Source organism: Chelonia mydas, chromosome 7 (genome assembly GCF_015237465.2).
Source record: "Chelonia mydas isolate rCheMyd1 chromosome 7, rCheMyd1.pri.v2, whole genome shotgun sequence".
Taxonomy (NCBI): Eukaryota; Metazoa; Chordata; order Testudines; family Cheloniidae; genus Chelonia; species Chelonia mydas.
The window spans coordinates 44,183,139-44,206,496 of NC_057853.1; the positions used below are offsets into that span (position 1 = coordinate 44,183,139).

General features: G+C 43.3%; 1 protein-coding gene across 4 annotated transcripts in view; it reads left to right on the forward strand.

Moving 5' to 3' along the window:
- The first annotated feature begins 878 nt into the window (after window positions 1-878).
- MAPKAPK3 (MAPK activated protein kinase 3) overlaps window positions 879-23,358 on the forward strand; it is a 79,034-nt gene continuing 56,554 nt past the window's right edge. The window contains exons 1-2 of one of the 4 annotated variants that reach the window (XM_043550363.1): window positions 879-5,058; window positions 9,281-9,627. In XM_043550363.1, coding sequence (XP_043406298.1) covers window positions 9,403-9,627 — 225 coding nt within the window. In that variant the 5' untranslated portion in view covers window positions 879-5,058; window positions 9,281-9,402. Of the gene's footprint in view, window positions 5,059-7,315; window positions 7,517-8,286; window positions 8,463-9,280; window positions 9,628-23,358 lie in introns of those variants that run through there. The other 3 variants (XM_037904694.2, XM_037904695.2, XM_043550362.1) reach the window with 3 other exon arrangements.

Genomic DNA, 23,358 nt, shown 5'->3' on the forward strand with positions numbered 1-23,358 from the left:
GGTTTATTTTCAGTGAAACCTGGATTAATATTTAACTTGCACGCTTAGGTTTGTTTTGTTTAAATAAGGATGAAAGGACTCTTGCCCCTGCTGGGCTCTTATCCAGCAACAGTAATGCTCTTCAGAGAGTAATAAAAAAAATGCTATCCAAAAGAAAAATGCCCCATTGCCCTCTCAGCTGCAGTGGGCCTGTCAGCATCCCCTTCATTAGTATCTCAAAAGGATTCTAAGCCACTAGACCTGCCAGAAGCACAAGGGAAGCAGTAGGATCCACAGTGCAATTTCTGGATCACATTTAATATCATCAGTCCCCAGGAAATCTAAGACTAATATTTGAGGGCGGGCACAGCACAGCACATATTGCAGAGGTTTCTACAGCCAAAGGTGCAGAGAACGTGATGGTACAGAAGTTCCATTCTATTCTCTTGCCCCAAATGTGTGGGGTGGGGTTAAACTGCATCCTCAGGTATTTCTTGACCCAACATGCTTGCTCCTTCAGAAAGCTTGGCAGAGAAATTATAAAATGTTAACTGGCTCAAGAGAAGAATATTGCACATATGAATATCCATACTTAGATTGGAGAAGTCAGGATTTTATGATCAAAAGAATTTCAGAATGGTCATTCCAGCACAGAGAGCTGCATGGATTATGACCTTAAAAAGCATGAATTATTCAGTATGGCTGAATCATTGTAACACTGTTATGCCTAAAACAAATGATTATTGGTTCTCCTTCATTTTGGCCAAACTAACACGAAATGAAAAGCACTAAGTGGGAAGGGAAATCAGGTTGAATAAGCTCCTGTTCTGGAGGAAAAGGAGTTTTAAGGAGTTAATAGGAGAGGATTCATTCTATGAGCAACAGGTGTCTGTAGCTGTCATGAGTTGCTCATTAGAGGCAAGTGGCTCCACTCCACAAGTGCCTAAAAACAGCCTACTGAAGAAGGAAGTTAGAGGAACTTTTGATTTAACAGTATTAAGGAAAGAACATTATTGCAACCAATTGTAAGGACTTTGTACTAACTGGGTGAACTATTTGTGTTTGGGAAACCTGCCTAAAAAGAGCAATTTCTGTGCCGAGCAAGATAACAAGTGTCTTCTCTGTTCTCTGGCAACAAATTTGGATTCAGTAGCCCCAAGTGGTGAGGCTATTAAGTACTTGTGCTGATGCTGGAAGGGATTCTTCAGAGTATACAAAAGGTGAAACTCACTCCTGTGAAGAGGACTGCTATAAAACCCTCTTACTAAACACCACTCAAGCCATATGTTGAAGATGTAAGTGGTGCATAGCCTCTATTCTGGCTCTCTGCAAAAGGACATGCTTTACCTGCTAAGAATATATCCTACTAACATCCAGCCATGAACTCAAACCAGTGCTTGAGAGCTATTTCTGTGATACAGCACTTCAAATAGTGACTTCATAACACCTACCTATAAGGGATTGCTATTTAAATTTGTCCTGTTGAGGAACTATTTATTTGTTTGCCGCTTATGAAAAGACTGTTCCTCTCTAGTTTGTTTAGAACCAGGAAACGTCAGAGAGTGGAAGACAACAATCTCATTCTTTCATTTTATTTTGTATGGGCAACTCTGTACTGTGTGCATTTATTAGTCTCTCATGATACTTGGTTAGGAGAAATGGTGACTTGTTTAACTTTTTGGCTGAAGATGCACCTTATGGGCTCCAGAGATGTACCTTAACACTAGTGATTTCCTAGGGAGGTTCCAGTTTTGGATTCATGCCTTCTCTTGTGATTGACATTGCGCTGGGCAGGGTACAGATCATCTTGTGCCAGTATTAAACAGGGTTAGCTGCCTGCTTTGATCAGGCTGAACCTTTCAGCACTTTTTGATATGACTGACCATGTGGTGTTACTTTGTTAATGAAGGGAAGTCTGTGGCTGGAATCACTCCCCAGTGGCTCTAGTTGCATCTTTCAACATAGTGATGGTAGACAACTCTCATTGCTGTGGGAGTTCAGATCTAGTAATCCATCAGTTCTCCTTCATCTCTCATGCTTCCCAACATGTGAGCCTTATGGCAAGGTCATTTCTCTACATCAAATATGGCTGTATGGCTCATATTTTGAGATTGGAGCCGTGACTAGACAGTCCCTCTTTGTCCCACCAGTGGGACTGATGGTATAGACAGGCTTCCAGGCAGTAATCTGCATTTAAACACCATGTTACTTAATTCTGTACAGGATGGTCTTCATGACATGATGCTTCAAACACCAGCATTTGTCAGCACGTTGTCTATGGATAGTGAGAGCTGCATAGGTGGGAAAAATCAGGGAAAACTTAGTGTACACATTAGTGTAAATGCTGCTGCAACAAAATGGGGATTGAAGGGCCCAGAGAGGGAGAGAAGACTAACCATATAGGAATACTCTGCTTCTGGCTGCTCCAAGGCAGGGCTCTGAACTTGTTTAAATCCAACTTCTATTTTGATCCTGAAAATCACTTTAAAAACCAAACAAAAACTTACTGTACACACCCCTGCATACTGCAGGAATGCTCAAAAGCAAAGTCAGGCAGAACAATGCGGTTCTTACTATCAGAGTTAGACCTTTGATACAAAGAAGAGACAGCTGTAATAAATTTAACACATGAACACTGTGATACAGCTGTGATCACAGCTAAATGTTAATGCCTGTCAGAGGATGCTGATATCAGTGATTACCATTACCGCATTTGCTTTTCGTGAGGTACACATAGCTTTCTCTTTGTGTACAAAAGGTAACTTTTGGAGAGGACTGAGGGGGCAAGTAATGAACTGGCTAAATAGAACACTTAAATTAATTTGATCCACAGTGAAGTGCGTGCACTCAAAATTAGACCAGCTCGTAGTTGGGAGTGAATAGCTTGGAGGCACAGATGAATGAATTGTGCACAGAATGACACAGTAACTGCAGCCTGTACTCTATACCTTTGAACTAGTTAATGACCTATGCACCCAAAATTATTGAAACCTCTTTCTTGTGGGGCATGATCTCATTGAAGTCAATGGAAACAGGCCCATAGATCTCTGGATGCTCCTAACCGATGTGTTCCCAACATTAGCATTTTGGTGGAATAGCTCAATGTGGCTAAGGGAGACCACCTCAGACAATAGTAGAATCTGGACTCCTCAACACGTTAAAAGCATGTTGGAAAAGTGAAAAATGTCATGCTTTGAGTCTAAATCCTGTCCATCTGCCCAAGAGGAGGTGAAGGAGGATGGGCTGTCTAGTGGATAGGGTGCTAGCCTGGGACTTGGGAGACCCAGGATGAATTCCATGCTCCACCACAGACTTCTCTCCATCTGTAAAATGGGGATAATAATACTTTCCTATCTCCCAGGCACTGAGGATAAATGCATCAGACAATGAGGTGCTCAGATCATACAGTAATGGGTTCTATATAAACACCTTAGATAGAAAATGGAAGGCATATTAGAACAGACAAGATACATCTAATAATGCATACTACCCAGATAGTTGACAATGCTTCAGAGGAAGGTATATAACCACTACAGTGCACCTAAATGTCTATAGCCAAATGCAGAGGGTTCTTCCTAACTGTAACAATGTGGTCTGTCCCTTTTAAGGGGTGTCAGGCCCAGGGGCCTGCCAAACCCCTTTGCCAAGGCAAACCTCTTTAATGGTAAGTATTTCATCAGAATGGGGGCCAGCTGTTTTAATAACATGCCTACAATTCTTAGCAGGTAAAAAGACGGGGGGGGGGGGAGGGGGAGAGTCTGAAGAGAGGTTCCCTGTAACCTGATAAGGGTAAACTAGGGAAGCCCGTGAGGATTACAGCACAGTCCCTGTGCGGGGAGGGGGCTGTGATAATCTTGTCTCAAGACAGAAGGAAGTTTGGGCTGAGGAGGAGGTGCTGGGAAGGAGAAACAGGACAACTTGAGGGGCAGAAAAAACTGATTATTTAGGATTTCCAGGTCTGGGAATTCATGGCAGAGGGAGGGTGTGGGTTCTCCCTAGGCTACCATCCTGGTAGAGAGTGCAGCAACAGGTGTTGCTAAGAGGAGGTAGAAGGAACTAACCAGAGCCCAGGAGGGCTGGAATTTGAGCCTGGGAATAGAAAGCCAAAGCCGGTTATGTGACCGGCGCAGGTCCAAGATGGAAGACTGATGTTTTTCTTTGGACTTTGATTACACTAGAAGGGTTGGACTTAGCCAGAAGGCCAAGCCACCTCAGAAACTGAGTCACTGAAAACCCAGGAGGGAAACTGAGGCAGGTTGTCTGCAGTGCCACACCACACAGGGGCCTGCTCTGGAACTGCACCCTGCTATGTTAACCCCATTTTATACTCTGGGGGATTCATGAACCACTGTAACTATTATCCTACCCACTATAATTGCAGATGCTGTTATTTTATGTAAAATGTGAAATCTCCCTTTTAATCCCTAAGGAATGGATACATGGAGATCCTTGCATTGAAACAAATACAGCTACTTTTCAATGGAATGATTAATATCTTCACATGTACAAAAAGCTCAGCATCTCATTTCAATGGAATGATTAATATCTTCACATGTACAAAAAGCTCAGCATCTCACATCCACATAACAGCACTCTGTGCAACAGTCATGAGTGACGGTGTGAGAAGTATCATATTTTTAATATCCTGACTGAGCATCCAGATGTGTAATGAAACATTGCACAGCTCAGGAGGGTTGTGTGTGTGTTGGAGGGGGTGTGTGAATTGGATATCCATGTTGAATATTCCAGTAAGCTGCGTATCCATGGAGATAAAGCCTGTCCAAATCACTTTACTGATTCCTTTTGCTTAGCTGTGTAGAAGAAATTTTACAGGTTAATAAACTGACTTTATTGAGACTGAATGTGACAATCCTTTCTCACTTTTAAAATACAGGTGCAGGATACAAATTTGATGCAGGCTTTGGGAAGATTGCTTCAATCCTCCCTGTTATGCTTTACCAGTTTGCTGTTGGACTTGTTCTAGAGATATGCCCATTATCACCAGAAGGTGTCAGACTGCTACCATATCAAAAGTGGAGTGTTACCAAAATTCAAAGAAGGCTAATGCAGCTGCATTTTGTAAGTGGTTTCCTCCCCTTTACTGATCAATCTGTGCCTCAAGGAAGAGTGTTACTGGCAGTGGTACTTGGGATTCTACTCCCCCCCCCCTTTTTTTTTTTTTTTTTTTGGAATATAGTCTTTCTTCCCAGGACCTGTTGCACTGATACAGCTACTGACTCATCTGTTAAGGGAACAGGGCAAAAGCGTCTGTAAGCTAGGCTTCTTTGCCATTAGTAACCCTTCTCTACAGCTGAGGGTGCCCTAAGAAAGGAGTGACAATTCCTTTGCTGATGTTTTAGGGTCTCAGGTTTTGTCACAGCCCCTTCTAGTTTTGGTCTGCTGCTCATTGGTCTTCTAACAGCATCGTCATGCATGCATGGTATCCCCATCATGTAACTACTGTGACAGCTGTCTTAAAAGACCATCCCAAATTATCCCCAGCTATACTGAATGCATCTTCCTTCCCCTTGCATCCTAAAGAGTGGGCCATAGAGCTGGTGCTGGAGCCTTTCATCTCAGAGTATGCAATGCAAGCCTGATTGCCTGCTGCTGGAGAAGCATGTCCTTGGCTTTCTTAGTGAGGAAGAAATACAGCTCTTTTGTTATTGCCTCTCTCGTACATGTTGCCTGCATCTGCACACAGGCATTGAAGTGACAACTGGGCCTTGTCCACCCAAGGGTCACTTTGCAAAAAATCCACCGAGTTCAGCTACACTACTGTGAACAATATTGGGGTGCCTGTAAGGATGGGCTGCTGCAGTGTCTGAACATATTGATTAGAGATGGTCTGAACTGGGTTACTGGACACAGTGGTAAAAATACTCCAGGTGTGTCTGTTTCCTACCCTCTACCATTGTACCCTCTGGGGGAGCTGCAGCAGCAGAGACTACAGTACCTCAATTTCCCATTGTAGAAGAAAGCAAAGGAGAATTGAGTCATAATGCTCCCCATGGAAAATTATAGCTTTATCAGTTCTGTGAGCAATACTTTATTGGCATTACAAGTGTTGCCAAAAAAAAAAAAGCAAACACAATTTTAAGGAAGAACCCTCGTGAAGTTTGTCAGTGCTACATTACAGCAGGCATGGGGGCCTTCAGCGTGGGTTTGTGTCTTTATTTTTATTCCCCTGTCTCTACTAGTCATGCCTGCCTCACTCACCAGTGATAAGGTTCTCCCTGCCCTCTGACTCACCCTTTTGCTCTCTACCAGGAGGGGATTCACTTCAGTGCTTTTTGCCTCAAAGCTGATTTCTGCCTGTTCCCCCATCCATCTAATTAATCCATAATCCTTGTGTCCCTCCCTACCACAACCCACAGCCCTGGCAATGTGTCCCTCCTTCCAGGAGGAAGGTACGTGTACCCCTTCATGATACCACCTCTTCCTCTGCTGTCTTGTGTGTCTGACCTGGCAATGCCCCTGTGGCTAATGCCCCCTGCCCTTTGCACGTATCCTAGTCAAGAGGCTGGTGCTTGGTCCCTGCTCTCCCTCCTAGGCTGGCGGGTATCCTGTGTGCCCCCCCTCAGCTGGTACCTTGTGTGGTTCCCCCTCTTCCCGCCTTGCAGGTATACTGTGTCCTCCCCGCCTGCCTGCCTGGCTCATACCATGTGCATTCCCCCCTTGACTAGAGGGTACCCTGTGCCTCTCACCCCTGACTGGCTGGTACACTGTGCACCCCACCCTTCTCAGCTAGCTGGTACTCTGTGCGTCTCCCCCCGTCAGTCCACTCCCATGGTTGGCTGGTACCCTGTGCATCTCCCCCCTCCACAGCCCACTCCCCATGGTTGGCTGGTACCCTGTGCATCCCCCCCCCCCCATCCTGGCTGGCTGGTTCCCTGTGTGCCCCACTCCCCCCTGGCTGGCTGGTACCCTGTGCGTCTCCAACCCTCCCCCCTGCACACTCTCCCCTCGTGGCTGGCTGGTACCTGTGCATCCCCCCCCCCCCCCCCGCACATACTCCCTATGGCTGGCTGGTCCCTGTGCATCCCCCATGGCTTTCTGGCACCCTGTGCCCCCCCCTTGCATAGCTGGCTAGCACCCTGTGCATCTCCCCCTCCACAGCCCACTCTCCATGGTTGGCTGGTATCCTGTGTATCCCCCCTGCCCCGGCTGGCTGGCACCCTGTGGCCCCCCACTCCCCACCATGGCTGGCTAGCTGGCTGACACCCTGTGCATCACTCACCCCCCTCACACACTCCCCATGGCTGGCTGGCACCCTGTCCCCCCGCCCCGCCTGGCTAGTACCCTGTGCACTCCCTCCCCTTCCCCGACAGCTGGCGCACCACGTGCTCCTGCCACTCCCCTGGGCCGCGTGTCTCCGCCGGGACCGGCTGTAGCAGGAAGGCGGGACCGGGACGTCACATGAGCGGCCGCCTCTCCTGGCTGCTGGGGGTACAGACCGCGCCGGACCCTGTGCGGGAGGCGGTCCGGGGCTGCACCAGCCCCGCCCCCCCAACTCACCTGCGGCGGGCACATCAAGGTAACCCCCCCCCGAATAGTGCGGCGGGCAGGCTCACCTGGGTCCGTCCCGCCCCTAGCTCTGCGCGGGGCAGCCATGTAACCTGCCCGGCTCTGCCCCTCCCACCGCCTGTGTCCTGCGGGAAGCCCAGATGGGTCCTCACCTGGGCCTTGCCTGTGTCCTGGGGGAAACCCAGGTGGGCCCTCACCTGAGCCCCACCCTCCCAGCTGGGCCCTGGGGGAAACCCAAGTGGGTCCTCACCTGGGCCCCTCCTTTCCACCTGGCAGGGCCTTGGGGGAAACCCAGGTGGGCCAACTCTTTTGTCCTTCCCCCCACCTCTGTGACCTGGCCTAGAGGAAGCCCAGAGGGGCCCTCACCTGCCACCCACCTGTGCCCCAGGGGAAGCCCAGGTTAATCTCCCCTCCTCCTCCTATGCCCCAGAGTGCTCTAACTGTGGTAACTAGGTAACACCTCACCTGAGGTCTCCTCTCCTCCAGTCTGCTGTAGGTTAGCCAGGTAACTTCTTACTTTGGGGCTCTCACCTGTGATTCTTCACCAGGGCAGTCATTACCACCTCATCTTGGGGCCAGCTTTTCCACATATACCACCCCACCCCACCCCCATCTTGGATGCTGAATTGGGGGTAGTCATGTACCTCTCATCTAGGGCCTTCACCCCCTTGAATTCTACAATAGAGCAGCTGGGTAAACCCTCACTTGAAGGCCTTCTTCCCCCATACCCTTGACCTGTGCACCAGGATGGCCATATAACTCCTCACATGTTTTACCCCACCCCTGAATTCTTCACCAGGGCAGCCAAGTATATCCTTAGGTGAAATGAAATACATGGATATCACCTGCCCCTCTTCCTGACCCAGCACTGGAGTGGCCAGGTGATTCTTCACCTAAGGTCCTTCTCCCCCCAATCTGACTTCACCTAGGGACTACTCTTGCACTGGAATTACCAGGTAATCCCTTGGCTGGGGGCTTCCTTCTCCCAGCAACTTGTTCAATCCTATATTTTGGGAATTTCTTCCTTTTGACCTGTGCATTGGGATAGTCAGATTGCCCCTCAGCTGGGGACACCCTCCCCCCTGCTTTTTCTCCAGCTTATGTACCAGGGCAACTAGGCAACCTCTTATTTAGGGCTTCCTTCTATCTCTCTACCAAGTCCTGTTCCTGAGTTGGTGATCAGTGACTCATTTGAAACCGGGTTCACTTAGGCCTGTAATTAATTGGGTGAGTTTGAACCTTTCAGTCACTGTTCAGTCCTGTAAGGCTGATATTCAGCTCATAGGTAAAACTGTCTTCAACATTTGTTATTAGAGATTGTAAGCTCCTTGGGGTATAGGGACTAGGGTGACCAGATGTCCCGATTTTGGGGGCTTTTTCTTATATAGACACCTATTACCCCCCACCCCATGTCCTGATTTTTCACACTTGCCCTCTGGTCACCCTAATAGGGACCATCTTTTTGTTGTGTTTGTACAGCACGTGGCACAGTGGGGTCTGGGTCCATGGCTCAGGCCTTAGGCTCTGCCACAGTGTAGATAAATAGTGATTGACTGTTACCTGTGAATAAATGATTCAAGGCAACTTGGTCAAGTTCTTTATGCTGATAGGTGAAAGTTACTTTTCTGATGTGAACAGCCATCTTCAGTCATTTGTAAGTCTGGTATTGCCAGATGTCTAAATATGAAGAAGGGAGGAGAGAGAGGAGTTTGTGTAGGAGCGGAGTTTGATTCTACCAAGTACATTGCTAATATTTATTTGCGTTCTTGTTTAGGAAAACTGAGTGAAATACAACCAAATGGACTCCTCGAAGCACTTGCTTTGATCTGCTGAGTTGGGGGGAAATCGTACTGAGGATCTGGTGTCTACCTCTGTAACCTCTAACTTCTCAGTGCTATGGAACAAAGTGAGGGCGAGCAGGCACCCCAGCCAGAGAGTCATGAGGACAGCAAGAGCAATGTGAAATCCTTGCCTGGGGGAGCTGTCCATGTCTGGGGAGAAATAAAAAAACATGCAGTTACAGATGACTACAAGCTCTCCAAACGGGTGCTAGGTTTGGGTGTTAATGGCAAAGTACTGGAGTGTTTTAACAAGGTGACAGAGCAGAAATGTGCTTTAAAGGTACGTAGACATTTCCTTGTATACATTTTTGAGGTCAAAGCTCATCTCTCAAAATCCCATAGAAGGCCATCTTTTCTGTTGATGCCTAGGTAAAACAGAGATGGATGCGTTAGAGATTCTTGGATATGTAGAGAGACAGTCTAGTGTAGCGGTATGTTGGTCCAAACTCAAGAGGTCTTTTTCAGACTGTTCCTGAGTGAGTTTCTGTAACAATTATCATTTATATAACTGACTGTGCTTTTCTACCTGGATTGAAAAACCCCAACCCATGAGTGGTTTAGCCAGGGTTTTTAATATGGATACTATGCAATCAACAGTCAGGAATCTGTTGCAATAGGTCTAGGGCCTGATGCCTTTATGTGTATTGCCAGTCTTCTGGTTTTCCATCTTTAAAAAAAGTACTAAAGGGCAATTTGGATCCTGGAGTCCAAGACTTACAGTTCTGATGGAAAGGAGTCCCTGACAAATATTTGTCTGTTTGTTTTTCTTATAAAATATTTCTTAGGACTTTAAGGAGATTTTCTAGTTGTTGAATAAAAATTGCAGGGTGAGTGGGTAATTCCATTTTCTTATCTACTTCCAAAACAGTAGGGCATCTGAAAACAGATCAGAGATATCCGGTTTGGGCAGATGTGTTTACCCACTTACCAATGATGAGCCAATATTAGGGTAATAAGTGTCATTTATATAAATAGAGCAGGAAACCTGCACTAATAAGTGTAGGGCTTACCTATCGGTTTGTGCAGTATTTAAGATTTCTTTTTTAATTACAGATTTAACCCTAATAGTGACAAAGTTAATCTTCAGTGAGTCTGTAAACAAGCATAAGTGACAAAATTCTGTGAACTGCCTCAGAATGCAGTACTGCTTCTTTTGCATTAATTGGGATAACTAGAATATCTAGAAGACTTCATATACCCTTTTCTGACCCCACCCTCAAACCCTGAATGCATTGGCAGAGAGTAGGACAAATCTGCTAGTGATCTTCTGGATGACTTGTTGAGGTATAGACAACACCTTGTCTCTAGCAGGCTGGACCTGAATTCTACAGCAAGGTTCTTGCATTCTGTAGTATGCTGGTTGGACAGTTTCATTTAAATTTTAAAAAAGAGACTTTTAATTGATTAAACATGAAAACATCAATTTGTACAGAAATGTGGCCTCAAAATAACGAAGGGACTAATTAATGCATTCCTCGCATTTTCAGTTTTCATGCTGATTTCTGTATTGACAATGCATAGTTGAATTGCAGAAGTTTATTAGGATGGAGTTGCAGGTTTTGGCAGGTGGGGGAATGTTGAGGCTTCTGGCACACAGGCAGGCATAGGAGGGTGTTTGAGATTGTCAGATAAGTACATTAGCTTGTTGCTTCTGATTAAAATGACCAGCAGTGAATCTGGAGTGTAGTTGTAGCCATGTCTGTCGTAGTGAATTAGTTAATATTGACACTTATTTAATTTTCAGACCTAACTCATTAAAACGAAGGGAACAATTAACATTCAAAGCTGTTTCACTGTGTCTGCAGACTCAGGCAGGCCTCATTATATAAGTTTATGCTTGGTTCACATTTTCAAGGTTTTCATTGCAGCTCTAAGAGCTAGACATTTTTAAAATGTGAGTTTACTTTCTAGAGCAGTGGTTCTCAACCAGGGGTACACGTACCCCTGTGGGTGCGCAGAGGTCTACCAAGGGGTACATCAACTCATCAAGATATTTGCCTAGTTTTACAACAGGCTACATATAAAGCACTAATGAAGTCAGTACAAACTAAAATTTCATACAGACACTGACTTGTTTATACTGCTCTATATACTATACACTGAATTGTAAGTACAATATTTATTTTCTGATTGATTTATTTTATAATTATATGGTAAACATGGAAAGTCAGCAAGTTTTCAGTAATAGTGTGCTGAGACACTTTTGTATTTTTATGTCTGATTTTGTAAGCAAGTAGTTTTTAAGTGAGGTGTAAGGGGGTATGCGAGACAGATCAGACTTCTGAAAAGGGTACAGTAGTCTGGAAAGGTTGAGAGTCTCTGTTTTAGAGCATGGTTCTGTGGTAATAGATGAATTTCAAAGCAAATTCTGTGACTGTGGAATCGTGTAATAAACTGCGTCGTGGATATAGATGTAATATTAAAAAGCTAATTCAATACTGATTAAGCTACAGAGAAGAATGTCAGAAATTAAAGGTAATGTGCTTTTTAACAGGCTTCCCTTTGCCTAATGAGCAGGAAGAACTAACGATGGAGGAAGGGATCTGAGACATCCAATTTAGAGGTTCCCTGTAATCAAAAATGAGGCTGAAAAATCAGTTAATCCCTTCAGTGCTAACATACTTAGGGCACAAAAAACCCCATCCCCTACCTCACCTCCCACATACACATACACAACCAAAACTATATTCTCTGTGATGTACCTGGTATATCACTGAAGTCCTGTTGTTATGTTCCAGTGGAATGTCTGCACTTCAGGGAGTGCTCCCTTTTTCTGCTGAAATGGCCAGAAAGGTGTTAAGATGTGTGTAAAGGCCATGGGGAACTAAAACAGCAGCTGATGCCTTATTCTGTGTATACAGTTTCACCACTATGGATCAGAGTGCCGAATACAAAATGAATTATGCAATTATGTAAAACTGCCCATGGCTCAGATTGCAGCCACTCCCAAAAAATGGCAAAGAAAAAAATAACCATGGAAGGAGAGACAAAATGGTTTAATTGTCCTGAACAGAAGAATCTTGTATTGAGCCCTGAAGATACTTACAGAGGTGGCAATGTTCAGGGACGATGTTGTCATTGTTTCACGGGGATCCTGAACCAAGCAGCACAAGTCCCTCTCCTGCTCCTCATGGGACCTCAGAACAGCCCATCCAGATAAAATAGCTGTGTAAAACCTTCTGGAAATATGTTCTGTTCAGAAACTCTGCTTTTATATTGTACAGTGTAGGGCTTGTCCTCCTTTTGGAGGAAATAGGCTCAAGAGTTCTCAGTTTACATAGCTCTCTATTCCCAAGCTGCATGTGATTGTCTCACATTGGTGGGGTTAAACAGTAGGTGCAGATGAATTATTTAAAAAAGACTCCCTATTTGACATGTAAATGTCAAAAGTAGAGAAATGCAAACATTACCTTGTGTGTACTTTTTTGTATAAGGAGCCAAAAGCTGAAAAGAGGGACAGAGGTGGGTATTTTTAAGGCTTTATTTGTGCGTGTTGTATAATACATAGTGTTTTCTACATAATGCCTGTGCACGCGCGCACCCACTTCCTCCATTACTTCTCTGCTCCCTGTAACCAAGCCCCCTGAACAAAATCAAAACCTCCTCTTGCTGCTGAAGGTAGAGCTTATCAACGGTAGGTTCTCTTTACCACCAAACTCTCCCATCAAAGCTGCCCCTGACTTGGCAGATGGCACTGCTTTCTGCCTGCAGGTTTTCTTTCACAAGGGAACAAAGCCAGCACAGAGCTTACTCAATGGAAGGAGTTTTTACGGAGGTACTCAAGAGAAAAACTCTTGAAGAGGCAGAAACATTCATCCACAGAGCCATGTGTCAGTCAAGCACTACATATTATAATTGGGAGGTCTCTGTTGTCTCCTTTAGTCCATGCCTGTAATTGGAACTAGTTAGAATTTCACTAATCATTTTAGACTGGGAAAACACAAGGCATCCTCCCAGGATACTGCAGGGGCTCTAACTGTGGCGTTGCTTATTTTTCTGAAGTGTTATGTGGCTTCGTTTACTCTGCTTGGCATAGTGTTCTGTTATACGCTTTTTAAAAGTGCTGTCACCTTTGCTTCCATTAGATTGAAATGCCACCCACACTGCTGCCACAGTTAAGAAAATCTAATCTGGCTACTTGCTTATACGTGTAATGACACGTTGGCTGTACAGCAATGTTTCCAAACAATAAGGGTGGAGGAGTAAACAAACTGGTCTGCAGGACAGTGGCGTTCTAGAAGGCAATTTTGAGTAGTCCACACATCTATTATTTTTCTACCGGGTAGGCAACTAACCTAGATTCACTTCCATAACTTAGGTGATGTTAGAAGCCCTCCTGCATTTTTGTCCCTTCCTTTGTGTCCTGACCCCATTCTTCATAGTTCTACTTCGCTGTGGAGCTAGACTTGGAGAAAATGCTGATACTTAACTTCCCTTCTCCTCGCAAGCTCTCTATTATGTCCCTTCCTTATGGGGATAAAGAAATCTGGGCCAGCTTTCTACCTGGGACAGAGATGATAAACATGAGGGTTACTGAAAGTTGCCTTCTTGAAAAAGGCCAGTGGTTCTCAACGCTTCTTTTTTTCTTCTTCTGTGGAATGAGAATCACAAAGTGGACAAAAAAATCATCCCGTGACCCACCCTATCCCACAAAGCTCTGTGGAACTGAGGATGATGTGATTTAGGTTTATAGGATGGAGATTGTGGATCAAAAAAGGTGAGGAGGCTGGAGGGTCTTCTGGATCATGGAGACTTTTCTGTGCTTGCACAGTGCTCAGTTCCAGGGTGGCGATGAACTGCTGCTAGTGGATGAGAAGCTGGTCAGATAGATCGTTAGAGCACTGCTTCTTCTTGCCCTGGAGCCTAGCACTGTGTGGAGGGAGAAAACAGCTTTCCTCAGACTGTGGGGTGGATAGCATCAGCAGGAGTGAGCCGCCTCTTTCCTTTTGTCACTGGGCTCTCACTGTATCCTGGTGGGTTGGAGCATTTTGATACACTACGAAAAAGGACTGAAATGGCAAAGTGGCTGCCTGTGACTTTTTCCCTCCTGCGCGCGCGCGCGCACACACACTATACGCTAACAGCCTCCATCTTGGTTAGGGCAACGTGAGTTGGCTGTATGAATGGGCCTGCTCCCTCAGGTCTTCTAGCTTAGAACAAACTAGGCTGTCACCTTCTGGCGGCTGGAAAAGTTAAGAGTTAGAGATTATGGCTCCCCATAAGCTAATGGCCAGACATCCTGCCCTGAGAACATAAGGACATATAAAAACATGAGAGGCCATACTGGGTTAGACCAAAGGTGCATCTAGCCCAGTATCCTGTCTTCCGACAGTGGCCAATGCCGGGTGCCCCAGAGGGAATGAACAGAAAAGGTAATCATCAAGTGATCTATCCCCTGTTGCCCATTCCCAGCTTCTGGGAAAGCAGGCCTTGAATTCACATCAGAACAGCTCAGCAACAGGAAACTTACCTATATTGCAGGTAACCTTTGCTTTCTTAAGTGCGTTTTTTATTATTACCTGAGAGGGTAATAAGTTTGAGAGAGAGAATACAAAGTTCATATGAGGGTAGCATTTACAGAGTGCAAAAAATGTGCAGTTTTACATGACTGAGACCAAGACAGTGAATCAGCATTTTCAAAGTGCAAATGTAGGCAACGGTTATGATTGTAGTGCATAAAATCATTGCCATTTTCCTGAGATGTTTGGGCTGGCATTTTCCTGTGAAGGATCAATACCTTTGCTTCTTGAAGAATGTGGAAGTGATTTTCAGCTGATGATTTGATACAGAACGATAAATGTTAGCAAGTTTCCTGGTCGATAGGAGTTGGTATTAAATCTCTTTCCATTGAAGTCATCCTTTAGAGTGAAGAATTCCAACTGTGTAACAGTGCAAAACAACACTGTGCAACATTTTAGGACAGGAAATAAGAATGCTGTGTCATACTGAAACTGCAGGGGAATTCAGGGTGTCAGAATATAATGATCAGAGTTGGAATTTTGTGAAGGGTGTAAGAGTGATTGTGTTTTGTAGGTGGAATTTTAGGACTTCCGACTACAGGACACTTCATCTTAATCTCATCTATTTTTTTTTTTTAACCCTTGCCATCTGTTTAAACCAGTCTGTCTCATTGGTACAGGACTCCTAGAATCATTATCACAAACGATTACATGTAATGAGCTCCAGCGAGCTAATGGGATGAGGGAGAAGGCAGATGCTGGGTGAAACAAGCATACTTCAGGAAGATTCCACCTGAACTGGAGTAGAACCTAAAATATGGATAGTGTGAGACTGGTACCCTGAACTTTGTTCTTAGATGCCAAGCCCAGAACATATATGAAATACCTAAAATAAACATCCACTGGGTGGATAGTGGATTATTTTATCTGTTCCAAGAAACTTTTTGCAAATCAATGGGTTACTTGAAAGAACAGGATCTTCAAGCACTTACCTGTCTGCAGTTGATCTAGAACTGATGCATCTTATGGACTAGTTGTTTTGATTTGGTTATCAGTGGAGTTTGTCAATTGGCTTGCACTTTACAGATGTAAATAAGTTGGTTAGTCTAGTGGTCTCTTGTGCTTATTGCCAGCCTGGGCTGATTTCTAACCATAGAAGAGTTATATAATAGGGGTATAGCAGGTGGAAGCTAACTCATAAAGCCTGTAAGGTGGAAATGCAGAAAGAAAGGGGATGCTGTAAAACGATTAAGGTCTCTGTGAAAAGCAAGCTGTATTGCTGCTTCCTCTGTGCTTTTTATGTTCTCTTCTAGTGTGCCAACAAGCTGAAACATGTTCCATCCAGACATGTGTAGTAACAAAGCTTAGGAAGATCAAGGCGTGTCCCTGTGGTTTCAAGCAGATTTGAAGATCTGAAAAACTGTTACAGATACAAATCTTATCATGTGCGTCTGTCTGTCCATCATACCTGACTAAGATCTCTCTGTTTTAGGAATAGATGACCCTTCTCCCCATCTCTCCCCCTTTATAGTCTAAATCCTTCTGTTCCATTTAACGACAGTAGTTCACTACTAATTCACACTGACTGGGCATCTCATTACAGATAACTGGATTTCCATATCAGCTTTAATGTAAGCACCCAGTAAGCTAGAATAACAAAATGTTCATTTATTTAGCAAGTCTGCTCCAGTTTTAATTACGTCTGGTAATATGTCGCAGCAGAGGGATGCCTGAACAGGAACGTCTGATCCAGCCTTCTGCAATTTGAGGAAAATCACATCCTCCTTTGAATGTCAAGGCTCAGGCCTGTTTCTCCTTCATAGTACTCTATTAAACGTGGTACAGTATCTTGTGTACAAGTAATGCAGTCTTAGAAAAATGAGGAGTCCTGCTAGCCCTCTGCTATTAAATCTCTGCCCAAAAAATGGGGAGAGACACCAATTTTCCTGTGTTAAAGTGATAGGGAGCACAGATTAGCAACATTCTGCGGTAATTGGGACCAACATGCACCTAAGGCACTTAATAGATAAAAGTGCTTAGCATACATAGAATGTTTAATATTAATATTTTAATTGTATATTAAGTGAACCAATTTAAAGCAGATGTACAGATGTGAACTGATCAATTTACAACACTCCATTCTAAAATATTTTGCGAACTACATTTCATTCACTCTTGAAAAGCAGCCATTGTTAGCATGAAATGTTTATTGTTCCATATTATGGAATAATAGCTACACTCCCATTTTTTTTCTTGATTTTCCTGACTTAAAGATGTATTTAATTTAAAAAGTCAAACTGTTTAGGACTATGCGTAATGTACCAATGGTTGCTGTTTAGCAGTCCTTATTTCTTTTGCCACAATAAGAGTTTGTTGAACTGTTCAGCTTCATGGTTTTAATACTGCACGTTCCACATGGAAACCTTCTTGAACAGCAATGTGGTGTACATGTGTCCAGTGATGGGACTAGAGTAGAAACCTACTTGACTGGAAAACCATGAGAACGTCTCTTTTTTTAACCAATGGAACCAACAGCCTCTCAGGATTAGAGCATATAAATTGTCTGGATTCTGGTACTTTTACACAGACTTCCTAAGTATTTAAGATGATTCAAAGCTCTCTTAATGAGATTAAGCTATAACTCCCTTGCATTTTAATACCTCTAAACTGAAAGGAGGAAAGAATTCTAGTTCAGCCTGCTAATCGGCCCTGGGCTTCCTATTTTCTGAATCTTTACAATATGGCATTTCATGCTGAGGCGTTTAAAAACTGCTTTGAGAGAAATAGCAAACACAAAATGTTTAAAATTAATTTATTCCAAAGCAACTTTAACAATGCCAAACTTTTGATAAAATAGTCTGTTTCATCTTTAAAATGTAATTTCAGACACAACCAAGCTGGCCAAAGAGCCAAAGCTTATTAAAATTGCACTGTTCTCGGGTCTGACCTATTGTCAGTTCACAATCTGGCTCTTCTCCACAGGCCTTTTCCCAAAAATATTAGGTCTTCCCAATTCCTGTTCTGAGTGTGCTAAAGGTTAAGTAAAAGGCCCTCGAGCAGCTTGTGGAATTTGAGTCAGCTACTGTCTGGGACAGATTTATTATGCCTATTTCAAGGGTGGAGTTGAGAAGTGCAGAATTCTGTTGGAATGCACTGCTAAAACATACAAACTCAGGGCCCCATCTCTGGAAGCCACAGAGAGTAGCTAGAATGGTACCATTTGGTTGCTCTCCATTGAGATTTTGGCTACTGAGAGTGATTTGCCTTGTGAACTAGCCGTGATGCCCCTAAGAGTTAATGTCTCTGTTATCCCTTACAAACACGGGAGTAGGTAAGGTAACTTATAACCATTATTGGTTTTCAGTTAAATATTTTTTTGAGGGAGAGGAGAGAGGGAAATGCCTGGATGGTGAACTACTAGTGTCTTTCTTGCACACTGTGCTGTGCATATATATCCTGAAAATCTAGGATCTCTCTAAGGTTTATGGCAGATTGGATATTACTGTTGTGGGATATTTAAAGCCCTGTTCACAATACCATAGGGTTTAGTGCACAATAGAAGCCCTGCTACCAAAACATTCTCCTTGTTTGCAAGTCTGTGTGTCTGTTTGGGGGCTTGTTTGTTGTTTTTACCAAAAACTTAAAATCCTAATTTTTTTTCTTTTAAGAATTCATTTCTCACAGGGCTTTATAACGATTCCGGTTTCCCACATGTTGCTTTCAGTCAATGTGGCTTTGTCAAAAGCAGTCTGGTTGCCACAGCAACAGAGTTGTTAATAGCAAAGATGTCATTGCCTGAAGGTGGGGAGAGGGGGAGGGTGGGTTTCTCTGGCTCAGCTGCCTCTCCACAGTAGAAGCTCCTGCTGGAGCCACACTACAGTACAAGGTCTCCATTGTTTTTGTGAGGAGTAAAAGCCTTTTATTTTGTTCTCTTCCCTTTCCAATCAATTTACAATCAAAATTTGACACATGGGAGGGTGACGGGGCTTGACATTGGCTTGATTCTCTGAAGCGTTCCTGTTCTTTCAGACTCTTCAATCTCAAGGATACTGCTGTTGTCCTCTGTGTTTAAAAGAAAGTTTCTGTGAACAACAAAGCACTTGCATACATGCAGAACCTGCAGCGTTCAGTTTGTGTTTATAACTAAAATAACACATGGATGCGCCATCCTCTTTCCCTTTAGCTAACAGCCTTTTTATGAAGGTAGTGTGAAAAATGATCTATCCCTTCACCCTGTGCTGTAATATGAAACCAAGAGGATGCTTAAAGGGCATTGGGTTTTCAAAGGAGCCTAATGATGGGACTTGGACACCTAACTCCCTTAGGAAAATCCCATTCTTAAACAGTGTGTTACTTTATTAATATTTAGTGAACCTGTAGAATTCTCTGCTCCAATAAGTCAGTGAGACCAACACTATGAGGATTTTAAACGGGATTGGGTCATGTTTATGAACCTTAATGAAATGTGTATCTCTGCAAGAAAGTTGTACAAACTTTTGTGTTTTGAAACGAATAAAGTGCTATGAAAGTCCTTTGTGTTAGCTTGCAGTGATATTACCCATGCTTCAGGGAAGTAGCTGATTCTCTCTCTTTCCCTGCTGCTAAATATACCACCTCAGCAAATATAGCATTCTGCTAGCCAAGGAGAGAGAAAGAAGCTAGGCTCTGATTTTGCAAGTGCTTATGGACATTACTCATGTCATTCACATGCATAAAGTTATGCACGTGTAAGAGCTTGTCCACAGGGAGAGGTTATTCTGTACTGTAGGAATCCTCCAGTTATGTACACAAATAATCTGGGTAGCAAAAGGGAAAATCTGTGCGTTGTCTGTATCTTTTATGCTGGAATTTGTTGTTTTACAAGGTAAACCTCTTGCAGGATTAAGTGGGTTGTGTCTCATTAGGTTCTTCACTTTACAGTATTTGGAAATTGACAGGATTTCCAGCACCAGAGAGAGAGAGCGAGAGCTGGGGAACGGTTGATTAATGTAGAAACCGTCTCAGTTATGTACTAGTGTACTAGTGGCCATGTCAGTCACAAGAGCTGTGTGTGGCTGGAAAGCTTGTGTCTCTCACCAACAGAAGTTGGTCCAATAAAATATATTACCTCACCACCTTGTCTTTCTAGAACTGTACTAGGTAATTTGCCTTAACCATTTTGTAGTGTTCAGTTATTTTTTTAAAAAAGATTTTTTAAAATATATTTGCCAGGAAACTATGTGTATCCTGTAATGTGGGGTGGAGTGCCTAGGAGAAATTTTAGGAAGGACATGAAGACTTGAAGAGGAACAGTCGTCCAAGACTGGACCCTGGAAGAGGGTATTAGTATAAAGTGAGAATAGACTGGGTGGAAGTTCATTAACAATAGGAGGTGAAAGTATTGATGATAGCTGCTGAGTGTGTTGTGTCTCACATGTCAGTTTTTGCACGATTAATGGTATGAGTGCTGTGATCTCCAAATGCAGATGTTGTCGGTATTGGAAGGATTGAGGGGAATTATGTGTGTTTGTTTTGATTTTTATTTTTTATATTGCAGTATACCATTTTAATTCAAGCCTATGGGGACATTCAGTGTTTATATTCTAAACAACTTTATTTTGTAATAAAACAACAACATTGTGTATGTTCTGCATATGACTACTTCACCCCACTGCAGCTTCTCTGTGGAAACCTTAATCAATTAGAGACAAGGTGGGGGAGGTAATATCTTTTATTGAACCAACTTCTGTGGATGATAGACAAGCTTTTGAGCTACACAGAGCTGCTCCTCAGGTCTGGCAAAACTACATGAAGTGAATTAAGACACTCCTTTCTCCCTTCTAGGATTAGTCTAGTGACCTGTATTTGAGCATTCTTAGAGCAGGGGTTTCACCATCCTTCCTCTCTTGAGCTTCTGTTAGTCAATAGCCTGTCCAATAATGATAGCCAGTCAGGTTCCTCCTTTCTCTGTTGCTTAATGAAATGCTAATTATCTGGTATTGGGAAGGAGAGGGAAATCAGTTATTACGCTCTCACTTGCACTGTGGTTCAAATGGTTCTTCATTTGAACAAACTGAACCAGAACTTCACGTAACTTGTTTCAGTTACATGCAGTTTCTTTTACATATGCTTTTGTGTGCAAGTGATGGGTATAGCAAATATCCGACATGCAGTTGGTAAGAAGTAAAATAGTAATGGCTGTGTTTTTAATAAGAAAGTTCAGTGACATGGGTATGACAACCTAGCCATGTAAGGGAATATTTAAGTGTGTGAAAAATCCTAGAGCAGATTTTACGGCATTTTAAGTGATAGAACTTCAGAATCTGAACAAAATGAAGACAGCTATTTTACTCATTGTGTGGGAATGGGTGCTTCTGACTATGCTGCTTCAGTCACAAAGGGAAGAGTATAAATATGTTCGTGGAGTAAGTGGGGGGAAATGGAGAGGGAGACACTCTTAAATACATTTCCTAGAGCTGTGCAACGTATCTAGTTTCTTCCTTGCAGTAGGTTAGGGACTGAAGAGATTGGAAAAATGTTCCATATTCTTTTGAGATTTTATTTTACTGCCACTACCTTTTTGGACTTGTTTGCAAAATGGTGCTGTGGAGAGGGCATTGGACACCCTGGCAATAGATACCCTTAAAATATTTTAAATAATTGCTGCATCTCAGATTGGGAGAAAGTAGCATTAGTAATTCTTTAGGGTAGTATTTTAAAGTATGATTTATTGGCAGAGCTGTTAGTCTACTGTGTTTACCGTAATGAAATGGAAACAGTTGATGCACATGGGATTCTGAGATTAGGCTTAAACGTAAAATACACAGAGGCTGAGGACAATAGGCTTTTAAATGTTGAAGACAGTAGAAAACCTGAGATGGTAACAAAATTTGGTGGCGAGGAGTAGTATACAAGAGGGCAAGAGATCAGACCAGGAATAAAATTGACTGGAGGTAGTGGGAGACAGGATAGGCAGCAGTGGAAGATTTGGCTAGCCAAGGGCAATGGTCATCTAGGATGGTCTAGTCTAGGTTTCATAGCATGAAGGGTGGACCATAGTGTACTGCATGGATACTTAAGCCCCAGAGTTGCAGATTTACGTACATGCTCAAGTTTAGCGACATGAGTGGTCCCACTGAAGTAGACTCAAATACTAATGTCTAAAGATAAGTATATTGTGTATATCTTTGCAGGACTGGGGCTTTAGTTTACATTTTCCTGTTAGTTCTATTGAGTGTTATGATTCTTTACAACTCAGATAGATGTAGGTTTCATTTTTAGAAGATACACACTATACATTTTTAAGTGATTTATTTTGAAAACTTTTCAGATTAGTTTTACAGCTATATCAGAAAATGAATGATTGTTTGGTTATTTTATTTACCACAGGTAATTGAAGCAGATATTTATGAAGTCAGTGGGAGGTGAACTGTCTCCAATTCAACAAGTTAATCGTTAATATTTGGAGGATTTTCTTGCCATGCTGTATTAGGAGGAGAACATCACCAGACAGACATTTAAATTGTTTTATTTAACTAAAACAACAACATTATGTATTATGGACTTTTTTTTTCTTCAACAGCAAACATAATATTTTGACAAAACAAGCATATGAATTTTTGAATGTAGTGTGACAAAGTTCCTCCTCTACCTTGGTGGGTCTTGCGCTTATTGATGGATTTGCTCGCCTCGGAGATTCACGGCAGCCCTCAGTTTGGCCATTTTTGTGAACTCACAGTCCAGGTAAACTCCTCCTGTGTCTGACCAGGAGTTGGGAGGTTTGGGGGAAACCCGGGCTCACCCTCTACTCCGGGTTCCAGCCCAGGGCCCTGTGGAATGCAGCTGTCTAGAGTGCCTCCTGGAACAGCTGTGCGACAGCTACAACTCCCTGGGCTACTTCCCCATGGCCTCCTCCCAACACCTTCTTTTTCCTCACCATAGGACCTTCTTCCTGGTGTCTGATAATGCTTGTACTCCTCAGTTCTCCAACAGTACGCGTTCTCACTCTCAGCTCCTAGTACCTCTTGCTCCCAGCTCCTCACACGCACGCCACAAACTGAAGTGCGCTCCTTTTTAAACCCAAATGCCCTGATTATCTTGCCTTAATTGATTCTAGCAGCTTCTTGATTGGCTGCAGGTGTTCTAATCAGCCTGTCTGTCTGAATTGTTTCCAGAAAGTTCTTGATTGTCCTGGAACCTTCCCTGTTACCTTACCCAGGGAAAAGGGACCTACTTAACCTGGGGCTAATATATGTGCCTTCTGTCACTCTCCTGTAGCCGTCTGGCCGGACCCTGTCACAGTAGTTAAACATTCAGGTTTTTTAAAATCAGGTTTGTTTTTGTTAAAATTGTTTTTAACTGAAATAGTTAAATGAAATATTTATTTAAAAAAAAAAACAACCCAAAAATTAAATTGACTATGTTAGCCAGGTCAACATGAGAAATTTAAAATATTGACTTCTGCAGCTAACTCAGTCATTTTCACCTTCATTTTCCTGTTTGTTCATAGTCTGGAAAAGAAAATAAGCTTTCCTGCTTTTTCAGGTCCCAAACGATTTCTCCATTTGGAATGA